A 15441-nucleotide genomic window follows, 5' to 3' on the forward strand; every position below is an offset into this window, starting at 1 on the left:
TTTTTTATCACCAGATTAAAATATTATACTGTAGAAAAATGTATTCTGCAAAAAATTATTATTTTTTCTTCTTTTTCAAGTGAGAGGAGGGGAGATAGAGACACGTTCTTCCACATGTGCACTGACCAGGATCCAACTGGCAGCCCCGGTCTGGAGCTGATGCTCTGCCCATCTGGGGCCATGCTTGCAACCCAGCAATTGTTTTAGTGCCTGAGGCGGAGGCTCCACAGAGCCATCCTCAGTGCCCAGGCCGATGTGCTAGAACCAACTGAGCCATGGCTGTGGGAGGAGAAAAGAAGAGTGGGGGAGGGGTGGAGAAGCCGATGGTTGTTTCTCCTGTGTGCTCTGACTGGGAATTGAACCCAGGAGATCACATGCCAGGCCAATGCTCTACCACTGAGCAAACTGGCCAGGGCCAGGTTATTTTTACTTAACCTGTTACCTGTCATTTGAGTCAGGAGGGAAGTTTGTGTAAGGTCTTACTCTAAGCTGTAGTGTGAGGTGTGTCCTCACCTTCTGTCCCTGATGCCTAATCTGCAGACTCTCTCCACCTCGCTTCTTTGTATCCTGGGTCTAACAGTCCAGGTCTGCAGTATAAGGGCTTTCCTAACTTCATAGAGCAAACTGGGTAGAATGTACTAGGCAAGGAAAAGAATATCTAATGCTAATCCTATCAGATAGCAATATCAATGTTTGAAATACATTTCCTAGGTATACTACATAAGATCAATGTAAGACTTTTCTTCCTCAGTCTTTCTGATTTGAATCTCTCAAATCAGGTCTGCCAGTGATGTTAGAGTCAGCTATAACCAATTTGTTTAAAATTAAACTTCTGATTTTACTTTCTTTATTTCAATATTGCAAGTTTTAAATACTACTTAAATTTCTTATTTTGACTGGTCTAACCTTAGAAAGAAAATTTTTATTTTTTATTTTTTCAATTTTACTTCTCCCAGTAAAGGATCCAAAATCTGATTTGATTTTGATTTTAATGAATATTTGATAATAAAAAATTATTTTTCCCCTTCATTCTCAAGAAGTCTCATGAGAAAAGGCACTAATTTTATTTTTTTAATTTAATTTTTATCTTCTTGAATATGATTTAGCTTCTCTGACTTTCCCCATGAACATTTAAAGTTGATACTGAAATGCAGTTTTTCTAAATTCTAAGAAAAGATGAGGAGTCTTTTCTTAGGCAGCTTTGTTCCATGACCCAGGCATTAGGCTAGTCCCCTTCTGCTTTGTGACTAAGGTGTCCTCTAGGACCTTGGTACCATCTGCTGTCAGGCAACAAAGATAGAAGTAGCTTGTAGGGGGGGACCACTCACACCATGAAAGCCACTCTCAGGAATAGCATATGTCACTTCCATTCAAATTCCATTTGCTAAGCTTACCTGCAAGCAAAGCTGAGGAATTTGCACTGTGGGCACCCAGGAGAAGGAGGAGTCAGAGTTTCCATCAACAGGTGGCAGACTGCTGTACCTGAACGCTGGTCCCCAGAAAGTGGCAAAGAAAGCTTGGAAATATGAAGAGCCTCAGCAGAGGGCAGAGAAGTGAAAGACTGAGTCTGACCCTTTCCGAGGCCTGAGATACAGACACGGCCTGTTTCATTTCTGGTTTACAGATCCTCCCTGGAGCTGACACTGATGTGGCTGTTGGAACCTGGGTGTTGGCCACGGAGGAGGCCCCAGTGGAGGAAGCAGAGACAGAGAAGGCAGCTCTTCTTGCTGGGGAAGAAGCAAGTTTAGAGGAGGCCAAGACTGATACTGAGACCACAGAGGTTGTCGACAGGGACAGACCTCAACCAGAAGATACAGGAGCAGCAGCACCCCAGGTAAGTGTCCTAGTGGAAGGGAGGTCTTAGGGCAGTGCAGCATTTGGAATGCCTGTCTGGTTAATGGCAAGAACTCTTTGGGATGCAGAATAGGTTATAGCCATTTTGTGGATACTGCTCTATACACACACACACACACACACACACATACACATGCACACACAGATATACATACACACATACACATGCACACATACATGCACACATACGCCCACACACATATACACACATACGTACACACGCACGCGCGCGCACACACACATACACACACACACACACACACACACACACGATTCTCAGAAAGAGTGGTCCCAGCATTTACTCAGTGTCAGCCTTCTAGGATTCTGCACAAGCCCCAGTGTTGGGGTGGACAGGGCTTACATTCAGCAGAGAGAAAAGGCAACTATGCAATAAAGTGATGGGGGCAAGGAGTGAAGGATAGATGACACAAAGGATGAGAATGGAGGGAGGAGAAAGGGGCAGTGCTAGAATAATAGGGCCGTTGTGTGCTTATGTGAGAAAATGGCCATGAAGTGCTAAGCTTGAGGCAGGCACATGCTGAGAGCCAATGTTAGTGGTTAAATCACATTGCTATGATTGTTATTATGTGGTGGTGATTGTTATTAGAGTCCCCCCAAATTCCCCCAAAATAAGACTCCTTTTTCTGAAAGCCCAACCTTAGGCTTCACTTTCAAAAGGAAAAATGAGACATTAAATCCAGAATGAAGTTATGTTTTTCTAGCTCTGCTTTCTTCAGAGCAGTGTTCAAGGGCCACACGGCCACCTGTGCAGTGACCATGAGCAACTCACACTCAATGTGCCAAAGCCAGGACACTCCACTCACTGATGTTTGTTTCCTCTGTTCCAAAGGAACAGTGAAGAGTGGGCCTCATGTTATGCTTCCAGCGTTCTGATTATTTTACTCATAATACATTTCTAGAAATATCTCCTGGGTTACTCAAAGTTTAAAATGGAAATATTCTGCTCAAAAGAATTAGGAGATGTTTTATCGCTTCGTATTCATTTTGAAATATCCCCTAATTTTTGTGAGCAGTGTATCTCTCATCCCATCAGAAGAATAGCAGGTTGGAGTGGTGTTTGGAGAAAGAGCTGAACAGTATGTCCTGTTTTCTGTGACATGTACCTGTCTCCATGCCAGGAGTATTTTTGTGTATATTGTTAAATTGATGACACCATGTATTATTATCTTCAAATCGAAGAGTAGAAGTGCTTGTGTGCACTGATAGCTGAGGAGATAGAGAACTCAATCTGAGAAGCAATAGTATCTCCAGACTTCCATTGTGTGAGTTCGAGTTTCCTCCATGCTCATCATTGCTAAAATCTGAAGGGAGGCTGATCCTTGGGTCTGCTTTCCCAGACAGCATACTTGGACTGGGTGGTGGGGACTGTCTCCCTCATACTGTGACTGTGGTGTGGCTCTCATGACAGCCAACAAGCAGAGAACAGGCAAATGACATCCAACCATGGGCCACATCGTTACCAACAATGTGGTTGCTGCTATTTGGGAGTCCCATGAGACTCTAGGAGGAATCAGACACAGGAATTTGAATGTCAGCTTCAACTGAGTGTCACATTCAATGGGACAAGAATGGACCCTGCAAAACAGAGCGTCCTAGGAATCCTACTGCATTTCCTTTCAGGACTGTCCATCCACCCCACCAAGACTCACTCCTCACCATGACTGCAGTCTCCCATCCCTCTCCCCAGTTTACAGAGACCTCACTCTTACCATACTGGATGAGTGTTTGAGGATCCCGAAATTATCCCACTAAGATGACTGTCTCAGGAGAGATGGGAAGGAGGAAGGCCTACAAGGGGGAAGGCCCACAGGCAGGAAAGCCTAATTTGGGTTTAGGGAGCAGCAGGTGGTTAGCTGAATGAGATAGGTGGGGAAACTGGGAGCCAAGGAGGGTGTGACAGGGAGAAGGCCGATGCCTGTTCTCCAAAGGACCACCAGTTTCTCTTCCCCCAGGAGCAGAGCATCCCCTCTGTCATCATAGAGCCTGCTTCCAACCATGAAGAGGAGGAGGAACATGACGTGATCGTGGGTGTGGAGCCCACAGAGGTGACTGAGGACTCGGCCCTTCCAGGCTCCACCAGCAAGACGCCAGAGCTGGTCTCTGAGCAGAAGGCCACCGAGGACTCCCAGCTGGCACCCTCTGCTCCATCCTTCAGCCAGACCCCCAAGGAAGGGCCTCCAGGCTTTCTCTACAAGGTCTCTCCATTGTTTATCTTTTAATCTGGTGGCTATTTGTCTCAAACCTTTGAGGTCTATTTACTCAAACCTTTGATATCTGATTTTTACTTTGCTTTTTGCAACACTTGCTCTGATTCTGTATATTTCCCTGCATCCCAACGTCAGGATGGAATCTGGCAGGACTTTGTGCTGTGGCTATGGGAGACCTACAGCGATATCTGTCCAGTTTTAGCAAAGGACAATTAAGTGATATGCCCCTGGGTAGTGAGAGCCCAGTGCCTTTCCCCAGTGCCTTCCCGTGCGCCACAGAGATCTGTGGGCACCGCTAGTGCTGGGCTCATTTGCCCCTGCTGAACTGTTCACCTAGGGGGCAGGGAATAGGTACTATCATCACCCTGCATGTTACAGTTCGTGACACAGAGCAGGCAGCCAGTAAACATGAAGGTAAGTGAAAAGTGTATCAGTGACTTCTATGGAAAGCAAGAGAAAAGGGAGGTTGACATTTATGGGCAGAGGTTCTGCTCAGAGATATTCATACCCTGAAGGATCCTTACAACAAATCCCAGTAAATCCCTAACAGCACAGTTCCACCCGAGTGTTAAAGGCAGCTAATCCCGCTCAGTACAATATTGTTGGGGATTTTAAGTGCCATGATTTGATTTTACATTTCAAAATTTAGCTGTTTTTCTTTTAAAAAGTGTTCTATTTTTATATGATTGTGGGGTGGATTGAACAGTCCCAATCTTTTTGTTCTTTGTGCTCATTAGACAGTAAGTGCCGCCTCGAGTGGGGACACGGCATGTGTAACGGATTTGTGATGAGTCATGTGCAGAAGACTAACTTGAGTCTAGTGAGGGCACGTGGCCCGCTGTGCTGTGTGTCAGAGGACAGGAAACCACGGGCAGTGGGCCATGGGCAGCTGGGCTGGCATCCCGGGCTTCCTCATTGCCCATGGGGGGGCCCATGTAAGCCTCACTTCACCCCTCTCCCCGGCTTCAAGTTTCTCGTCACAAAATGAATTTAAGGAGAAGATAGGCTTTTCCAGCTCTGACATCTTATGATTCTACATGCAAAACACCCTTTGTAAAGCTGATTATTTCACCTCATGGGTGAGGTTGAGGGAAGGGACAAGGGAGAAATAAAACTGCGCGTGAATGCAGATAGTTATTCAGGGTGCCAAATGGGGTTTATTACTATGCCTTCTGCCTTTTAAAACTTGATGGTAACATTTTAAATAAATTTTTCAAAAAAGGGGAATAGAAACAGATTGACATGTTTCAAAGGGAGGCTCGGGAAAGAAGGCGTTTGTTTACAAAGAGAATGAATCCAGTGTTTGATTAAGTAGTGATGTCATTACAAGAAGTGATGGTTTTCCCAATGGGAAAGGAGCTGCGGTTTGAGGCATGCTTCTGCCCGGCATTTTTAGTTCAGGTTAGAAAACAAATGACAATAAAGCATCGGTGATAATAAAGTGCAAATCTTAACAAAAATATGAAAAATTAAACTTGAATTAGTGCATGATATTCAGCTGTTCCAGAAGGTACTGCATCACTAAACATACACCCAATGGCCTCAGGGTCAGTCCGCGAGGATCAGATGTGTCAGCAAACAGAACAGGGTTTCCTTTCTGCCCTCAGAGACCTCTCCTCCCTGCGGTGTGATACAGCTTCACTTTCACCAGTGGGGAGATGCTTCTCAGAGATCTGCGGATCCTCTGACGGGAGACTTTGCTGTGACCCTGTTATCTTTCTGGCATTTATCAGTCCCTTTTACAATCCTGCAGGTAGAAGCACTGCACGATTTCGAGGCAGCAAATTCTGATGAACTCACCTTGCAAAGGGGTGACGTGGTGTTGGTGGTCCCCTCGGATTCGGAAGCTGACCAGGTAAAGGATGAAATTGGGAAGTGCCACAGGCTAATATTTTCAAAGAGTTCTATGAATGTTCTCGCAGATACTGAAGTCACTGTGAAGTGAAGGCTTACATGTCCCAATCCCAAGCTTTGTTCTTTCTCCTGACAATTCAGTTACTATGAAAGCTCAGGGTTGGGTCAGAGTCTCTACCACAATGAAACTAAATTACAAATTAATAATAATAATATCTTTGAGAGCCCCAAATATTAAAAATATTAAAAATACAATTTTAAATAATCCATGGATCAAATAAATCATAGTAACTTAGAAAATATTTCATAGTGATCATTAATTTCTAGGTTTCAGCCTAAGAAGATAAAGAGAACAAATTAAATACAAAGTACATAGATGGAAAGAAATAACAACAATGAATTCACAAATGATACAATACAAACACATACAGTAGAAAAAGTTAATAAAGCCAAATGTTTTTTGCAGAGATTAATAAAATTGTTAAAACCCTAAAATTCCTCTTCAAACAAACAAAAAATGAACAAGTATAAATTATTAATATCAGGCAAAATTGTCAGGTTATCTAAAAAAACATACTAAATTTATAAATTATATGTAAAATATATTATAAACTGGTAAAACATTTTATAAAATATGAACCTACATTTTTTTTCTGTATTATCATGTTATCTTTTAAAGACATTAGAGGAAAAGAGGCTGGGTCAGAGTCTCTACCACAATGAAACTAAATTACAAATTAATAATAATAATATCTTTGAGAGCCCCAAATATTAAAAATATTAAAAATACAATTTTAAATAATCCATGGATCAAATAAATCATAGTAACTTAGAAAATATTTTTCTAAGCTAACCTATAGCGCTGATCTGGCAATAATTCCTTTCAGCTTTTGTTTATCTGAAAATTTTATTCATCTTTTTTTTTTATGTGAGAGGAGGGGAGATAGTGGGATAGACTCCGACATGCACCTCTACCGGGGATCCACCTGGCAACCCTCTGGGGCCAAAGCTCAAATCAGTTGAGCTGTCTTCAGTGCCTGAGGCCAATACTCAAACCAGCTGAGCCACTGGCAGTGAGAGGGGAAGAAAGAGAGAAGGAGGATGGGGAGAGAAGCAGATAGTCACTTCTCATGTGTGCCCTGGCTAGAAATTGAACCCGGGACATCCATATGCCTGGCCGACTATCCACTGAGCCACCAGCCAGGGTCAAATTTTATTCATCTTCATTTTTAAATATATTTTCCCTAGAGAAAGAATTCTGAGTTAACCTCCTTTCCTTCCACTCTTCAAAATCACTGTTCTACTTGTTTCCAGTCTCTACTGTTTATATGACAGCTAATGCTGTGACTTTTTCCTTGACTGACTTTAAGAACTTCTTTGTGTCACATTTTCATCATTTCAACTAGAATGTGCTTAGGTCTTGTTTTTCTCACAGTTGTTTATTTTTATAATTAAATATATATTTTTTTAAGTAAGAAGCGGGGTGGCAGACAGACTCCCACATGCGTCCATCCAGCAAGCCCACCAAGGGGTGATGCTCGGCCCATCTGGGGCATTGCTTCTTTGCAACCAGAGCCATTCTAGTGCCTGAGGCAGAGGCCTCCTCAGCGCCCAGTCCAACTTTGCTCCAATGGAACCTTGGCTGCAGGAGGGGAAGAGAGAGACAGAGAGGAAGGAGAGGGGGAGGGGTGGAGAAGCAGATGGGCGCTTCTCCTGTGTGCCCTGGCCTGGAATCGAATCTGGGACTTTCACATCCTGGGCCGATGCTCTACCACTGAGCCAACTGGCCAGGGCCTTTTCTAACAGTTTTTATGCTTGACAGTCACTGAGCTCCTTGGACATCTATCCTGATGTTTTTCAGTATAATGGAAAGGCTGTCAGCCTTATTTCTTAATTGTTCATTCTTTTTTTTTCTGTCTACAGTGATATATATGATTGACTTTTTGATGTCTAAGACTGTTTTTTTTCTCAATATTTATTTCTCTCTAGTACTGTGGCATAATTTCTATTGATCTGTGTTTAAGTACAGTGACCCTTTCTTCTGCTACTTTGAATTTGTAGATAAGCTTAGCCTGTGACTTTTCCAGTTAGAATATTATCTACATAGTTCTAGAATTTCTATGTTGTTCTTTTATATAGTTTTCATTTCTTTACTGAGATTTTATTATTTTCTTTTAATTTAAGTACATGAGCATATTTATAATAGCTGCTTTATATTTTTACTGCTCCCAAAGTTGGGCCTTCTTGGATATTTCTGTTGATTGCTTTTTATTCTTTGACCACATTTTCCTTTTTTCTCATCTCTAGAGATTTTTTAATTGGTCCTGGACATACTGGATAATATATTATAAAGTCAGGATTTTTTTCTGTCTCTAAACTTTAATTTCTTCCAGCAGGCATTCAAACTGCTGGATAATTACATTGAGTTCGTGGAAGCTTGTTTTAGACTTTGTTAGAGTGGGTCTGTTTCAGTTTTGCCTTACTGTTAGGATAAATTCTCAGTCCTGGCTCATTGTCTCTACCTCTAAGACATGACCTATTCGAGGTTTCATTAGAAATCTTGGCGGGTGGATGGGACTTGAGCTCTGCACTCTGCTTCCACTCTGCTGGCTTGACTCTGCTCATCTTTCCCAGCCTTCCTGCTTTCCCCAGGGGCCTTGGGGATTCACAGCTCTGCGGCAGCTCGGGATTTTAGGGAAGCTTCTCTGCATATTCAGACCTATGCCGTAGCTCTCTTCTTTTTAAGATATCCCTCATGAAATACTGCTGCGCTGGTGGCCCTCAGCTCTACCCTTGGAACGCCCCATGTCACTCAGATGAGGAGTGTCTTCAGGGCAAGGCTTGCCAGCACAGATCTCACCGGCAGCACCCTGCTTTTAAGATAAATGTTCTCCAGTTTCTGCCTGCTTCAGGCTAATCCCAGTGCCTTCAAGTGTGCAACCCTACTATGTATAACAACCCCACTATGTAAACTTTTATTTATCTTACATATTTTGTAACAAATAGTTATTTCTATTTATAAATAGCTGCATATATCTATACATATGTATGTTAGGTATATATAAACATATAGTTATTCTAGAGCTTATAATTGTTCTTTGCAAAAGCATTTGTCTGATATTTGTCACTTTACCATTACCAACACTGGAAATTCTGAGTCTACCACATGTTTTAAACTGTTAAAAATTTCATTTTCCATATTTGCCTCAGCTAAACATTGATACTAGCTCATAATATTCTTCACTTTCCTATAAAATTGTATGTTTAAGGTATCATGTTGAAATATGTCTTGATTGTGGGTTTGTGGTGGTCCTTTACTTTTTGTCTTTATTGAAATTGTTTTAAAATGCATGGCTCTACTTGGCACCATTAGATTTTTCACTCATTGTAAATGAAGTTAAATATAAAATATAGACAATTGTGGGGAAAATGGGCCTTTTATATGCTTACTAGAGGTTTATAAATTATATTGCCTCATAGAAATATACCCTTGAAACCTTTGTAATCTTATTAACCAATATCACTCCAAAGTATTTAAACAATAAAATAAAATAATGGCCTGTTGGTTCCGTGGTAGAGCATCAGCTCAGCCTGTGGAAGCCCAGGTTTGATTCCCAATCAGGGCACACAGGAGAAATGACCATCTACTTCTCCACCCCTCCCCCTTCTTTCTCTCTCTCTTTCTCTCTTTCTCTCTTTACCCTCCACCCCACAGCCATGGCTCGAATGGTTTGAGCAAGTTGGCCCCAGACACTGAGGATGGCCCCATGGCCTGGCCTCAGGCACTGAAATAGCTAGGTTGCTGAGCAACAGAGCAGCAGCCCCAGATGGGCAGAGCACCACCCTGTAAGAGGTTTGCCAGGTGGATCCCAGTCAGGGCGCATGTGGGAGTTTGTCTCTGCCCCCATGCCTCTCAATAAAAAAAAATTATCACCTTTAAATATAACTTTGTCCTTTACATACATAATATTATAATTTTAAAGAGAATATTTTTCATCATCAGCCAGGATACTATCAGTTATTTTATTGTCATCTTTTCCTCACGGTTCTTTTTTGTGTACTAAAAATTGGACTGTCTAAATGCTTATATTTCTTGTCTGTAAAGCAGCATCAATTTATAGTCTCAGATTGTATCACAAGGGAATGAATTCAGCTTCTTATTTAATTTTTGAGCCCTTATTTTATCAGATGGACTTGAACTTTATTGGGACTTGGCTCAGATTAAACCTAGCCATCCCTCATTATAAGGGAGAAGTCCCCCTTGTATTGGTTAACCTGATGAAGACAGTCATTCCCACTAGTTGCTACCTGTGGTCTGTATGCTCATTGTTTCTGCAGCTCAGCCTCTCCATCCAGGCTCTGCTGCTCCTCCACAGGCGAGGGCAGACAGCCCTTCCGATTGCAGGGTCACATGTCATGGCCTATGTGTGTGACACATGGGTGGGTTCTCTAGCCTTTCTTGGACCACATGTCTTCATTTCTGTGATGGCACTTCTACAAGATAGATAAATGTTTATAAGGAATAATTTATGAGAATATGTGAATGTTTCCAACAAGAATGTCATGACGACAAACTTCTTAGTGCTTTATATAAATTTAAAAATTAGATATTATAATAGCAACAACAAACAACAGTAATATCAAGTAACATACTTATACCTGTTGTTATTTGATGAGCCTGGTGTAAGGAAGTTTATTTGGGAAAGAATGACAGAGTTTCTTATGAGCAAGTGGTTCAGGATGAAATACAAGACTATGGCCTTGTCAGCATGATCTTCTAACCCAGGCTCCTCGAACCTTTCTTCACTGTGACCACAGGACAGGGCACGTTCCCGTGCGTGACGTCCTTTCATGTGGCGTTCTTTTCCGTGCTGGCTACAATTCTAGTTCTTCTCTTTTTCTTAACAACTCATATCATATTTTAGCTGGCATCAATTGCTACTTTACACAAGATTATAACTGTAGGCCCTGGCCAGTTGGCTCAGTGGATAGAGTGTCAGCCTGGTTTGCAAATGTCCTGGGTTCGATACCTGGTCAGAGCACACATGAGAAGTGACCATTTGCTCCTCTTCCCCATCTTCTACCCCTTCTCTCCCTCTTCCCCTCCTGCAGCCAGTGGCTCAGTTGGTTTAAGTGTCATCCCAGGCACTGAGGATAGCTCAGTAGATTTGAGCATCGGCCCCAGACAGGGGTTTCTGTCAGGGTGCATGTGGGAGTCTGTCTCACTACCTCCCCTCCTCTCTCACACACAAAAAATATTATAACTTTAATATTACCTTTTCCATTGATTTCAGCATAGCAGTTTACATGCAATGTCAGATCCTGGTGCAGAGCCACAACACTGATTAACCCAACTGTTTTTGTTAAATTGCAGGCAGGGCAGCTTTTCCCAGCCGTTGACCTGAAAGACCTGTGTCTGTCTTGCAGGATGCGGGCTGGCTGGTAGGAGTGAAGGAGTCAGACTGGCTGCAGTACAGAGACCTCGCCTCCTACAAAGGCCTCTTTCCAGAGAACTTCACCCGGCGCCTGGATTAGCACCAAAAGTATTACAGAAAGAACCTCATCTGGGGGTGTTTAAACCTTTGTGAAAACCTGGAGAACTCACTTTTGCTGTTGCATTCTTAACGACTGGCAGACTGACACCAGACAAAGCGTGGAAGGATGTGTCAGTGGAGCCTGTGTGCAAAAAAAGTGTAAGAAAAAAGAAATGACAGCAAAACTGTCACTGGTTCCTGAGTCACTAAGAACAGGTTTGTGTGTGCTTCGTGCCAGCGGTGGAGACTCTTGTACTAGACCCTCCCACAGCTCTGAAGTCGCTTTCTCCAGGCCAGACATTCCCCTCTCTGCACCAGGTATGTGGTGGTGGTGGCCACCGTGCAGAGGATGTGATGAGTGACCCTGTAGGACAAGATTGCTGTATCCCCAGTGCAGGTGTGACCATGTGTGCGCTCTCCTTTTCAAGTTGACTGTGTTTAAACTGCTGCAAAAGTTTTCAGTGTTCTTTTCCAATACACCCATCTCCAGCTCCCATCGCTCCGGGATCTATGTGTATGTACGGAATGACATCACATAGTTGCTTTCTTTCCGCTGTAGCTTCCCTGCCGAGTGTCTTTGGCACATGCATTGCTAGTACTGTGTCCTGCATTACACTTGCAGTTCACCTCAGAATACAACCAGCCATCCCATTGCCAAAACAGTCGCCACTGTCTGTGTTGTAATGGTCGTTTTAGGGTGCGATGACACATGGCATGTCAGAGCTGCTGTCCCTTTGGAGAAGCAGAGCCTGATTCTTGAGGTGTCCAGCTGCTGTGACTGGAGGCAACCTCGTCAGGATGAGCAGCGACTTCTTAACTTCTGCCTTTCACAGACTGGCTAGACGACAGGCACATGCACCCATCCAAAAGGACACTTAGAAAAGCTCTTCAATATTCCCACCCCCTTATATTTATGCAACTCATCTTCACAGATTGTCCTCAAATAAGAGGTGATGTATACTGTGTCCTCAGATCATCTGTAACGATAATGTTTTCAGTGCTGTGTCATTTCAAATAAACCTTTGGTCAGCTCCAGCAAGTACCCCAATTCCTTCTGATGAGTCATTTGTTTGGGAAGCTGGTCTCATGTTGGGGTTGTTATTTGTGCAGAAATCTGGTTATGTTCCATGGTCCCCTCCCTTCCCCCAGTCCCTCCATTCCAGTGATTGCTGGTCACTTGGAGGTCCCTGCTGCCCAACAATCACTACAGCACAAATGACAGCTGTGAATAAGGCTCCACAGAAGTGCCAGCTGTGGCCCCCAGTCTGTGTGTCACGGAAAACCTGATGGCCTTCAGAATCAGCAGATTCTTTTCATGCCATCTTCATTATTTGGTCACTTTTGTTTTCTACATGTTTATCTTTGTAGGTCCATAAAAGGAAAAGTTGATCAGGTGGACCATTGTTTATGGAAGAGAATTCTTAAAGCAGTCACCTTTCATTTCATTCAGACTCTTCTGCAATACAATTCTATACAAGAGTGTACATTTTTAGGGATCTATTTCTGCTTCATGGTTAGAATTCTCCTGGTGAATTACTGACTTTGAAATGTGTTAGTAGGGAAGTAGCAACTATTGACCCAAGATTTTCTAAGGGCTAATTTACAGGGAAGCTGGATCCTCATGAATGTTAGGGTAGTGCAATAAAATAACAGCTACTGCCCACCGAGTAGCGTGCAGCAGTATAGGGCTTATAGTAGGAAGCCATTCCTGACGTTGAGAGTGCATGAGAGAGGCTGACAGCTAAGCCTGGAAAAGAGTCCTTAAAATAAATGCACCTGATGTTCTACAGAGATGGTTCCCTACCTCCCGGGGCAGCACCTCTGATGATGGTGCATCAAAGAAAAGGCCTTTGGGAAACTACAACAGTTAAATCAATGAGTTAAACATGACTGAAGCTCCCTGCTTTATTCCACACAAACTTCATGGCCCAAAACCTCAAAGCCTTAGAAATGGATTGATTTGCCTTGCTAGGACGCTATTTCTCTTTTCAAAGGAGCTCAAGCTGCCTTCTGGTTTTTACTTGAAACCCAACTATAAGCCTCACAAACACTCTGTGCCGGCCCTTGGAGATGAGCGGATGCACAGTTGTGCTGTGGGTGTCGGAGCTCCTGTCTTCCCAGCATGGTGGTGCCTCTTCCCAGGACTCAGATCACTTTAGTCAGATCTGAGGCAGCTGCATGGAGAAAGTGATGACCAATACCCTCTTAGAAAACTTAGAGAATGGAGAGCCACGTGGTCCTATTGCCCCTGGTCCAGCCCCTCTCAGACGACTTGGTGGTTCTCTCTCACAAAGCCCCAGGCGAGTGAATCCTAGCCGCTTACAGCAGCACTCCAGGCACACGGCAGGAGTGAGATGCACTGTTCATAAAGCCAAATAGGAGAGTGCTGAAATAAGCTTAATAGTCCATCCAAATAGCTTGTGACTCATTAGTGATCCTTTTATAAAATTGCTTAATGGCAGCACATGTTGGCTCTTTCAGTTTAAAAGACAATTGAGACAGAACACTTAAATCTTTGCAAATGAGAGGAAAGACCTTGAAGTTCTTTCAAAAGATACCTAAATTTGTTTTGGTTTCCAAAAATCCAGTTAATTCCTAGTCTGCTATGATCTCAGTTCTAGCTCTCTCTGTCTCTCATTCTTTTGGGCTGGGCCAGAGTCCTGCGCTTAATCTCCTCCCCTGTGCCCACTGCAGGGGCTGCGGCTAGCTCTGGACAAACACATCCTGAGACATTCTGATGCCATGGGGCTGGTGCCCTTCTACCCTCCCACCATTCACAGACATCATTAAACACTGCGGCCTTGTGCTCTGCTCTCCAAAATCCTACCAGTGACCACAAAGTAAGTTTTGTGGCAATTGCTGATGCCACCAAACTTCAAATTCAAAGATTCCAGGGTATTAATTTTGATTGGTTTTCTATCTCTCTGACGGTTCCTTCATTGTCACCTTTCCTAATTTTTTCTAGCGTTGCCCAGTGGGTGCTGGAGCAGTGCCCAGGGAGTGACAGTGTCAATCCCTATCCCTCGGGCTGTATCCCAGCTGTGCAGAGAATGTCTCCTTTGGAGTGTCAGTCCCATCTCTAAGTCTACGTGTTCATTTATTCATTAAACATTTTCCAAACTCAGGCTGAATGTCAGTTACTGTGCCCTGGGCCACATTTACTAAGACGTTGCACTCACAGAACTCTCAAACCCTCTCAGTGTGTACCGTGGAGGGCTCCCCTCCTTCAGAGCCCTACCCCTGGATGCAGGGGCCTCTCTGTGCTTCATGTTCCCTCCTGCACACCTGCCGTGGCCTCTCCCTCACAGCATCATGAGACCTTGCCCTGGAATCCCTGTCCCTGGTCCAGGAGCCGTCCTCATCCTGCCAAGGAAGACCATTGATCTTGTCTCCATGATCTCCCATCCTGTTTTCCAGCTTGCCTACCTTCCTCAAACCATCTTACACTGATCTCCAAATGTCACCACCCCCACTTCATCTCCCTCCTCCCACACACTGATGAGGAATATTTATTGAATGTCCTGCCAATTCCCTTTTCCTCTGCTTTGTTTTTAAACCTCTCTATATTTTCACTAACACTTAACCTTCTACTTCCATCAGATGAGTCTCCTCACTGTCTCACCCTACCCCCCAACACAGCTCTGCATTCTGCCCCCCCATTACTACCCCCTCTCCTGGCATGCCACCCTTCCCAGTTTGCTTCTGCAACTTCCCCTTCCCTCAGGGCACAGCTCAGGTCTCAGCTCCTCAACAAAGCATTTCTCTCCAACTCACCCCTCTGCCTGCTCCTTGTTAGTCTCTGAACTCATTTAGTGTAAAAGGGGTATCCTTTAGCTCTGCATTCCCCCACACACTGATAAACACTCTATCCACCTCTTACATTCCGGATCTGCTCCAGGCACCATCTATACCAGTACATAGAGCGAATGGCCAAGGGACTTGATCATCCAGTTCAGAGAAGTCGGAAATTC

At 43.7% G+C, this 15441-nt stretch overlaps 1 protein-coding gene across 6 annotated transcripts in view; it reads left to right on the forward strand.

Annotated features, from left to right (window-relative positions):
• The window catches only part of AMPH (amphiphysin), a 367517-nt gene extending 355590 nt beyond the window's left edge, over positions 1-11927 (forward strand). For all 6 annotated transcript variants that reach the window (XM_066388207.1, XM_066388206.1, XM_066388210.1 and 3 more), the window contains 4 exons: positions 1625-1834; positions 3828-4070; positions 5836-5937; positions 11364-11927. In XM_066388207.1, the coding sequence (XP_066244304.1) occupies positions 1625-1834; positions 3828-4070; positions 5836-5937; positions 11364-11471 (663 nt within the window). In that variant the 3' untranslated portion in view covers positions 11472-11927. The remainder of the gene's footprint in view (positions 1-1624; positions 1835-3827; positions 4071-5835; positions 5938-11363) is intronic.
• The last annotated feature ends 3514 nt before the right edge of the window (positions 11928-15441 follow it).

Source organism: Saccopteryx leptura, chromosome 6, assembly GCF_036850995.1.
Source record: "Saccopteryx leptura isolate mSacLep1 chromosome 6, mSacLep1_pri_phased_curated, whole genome shotgun sequence".
NCBI lineage: Eukaryota > Metazoa > Chordata > Mammalia > Chiroptera > Emballonuridae > Saccopteryx > Saccopteryx leptura.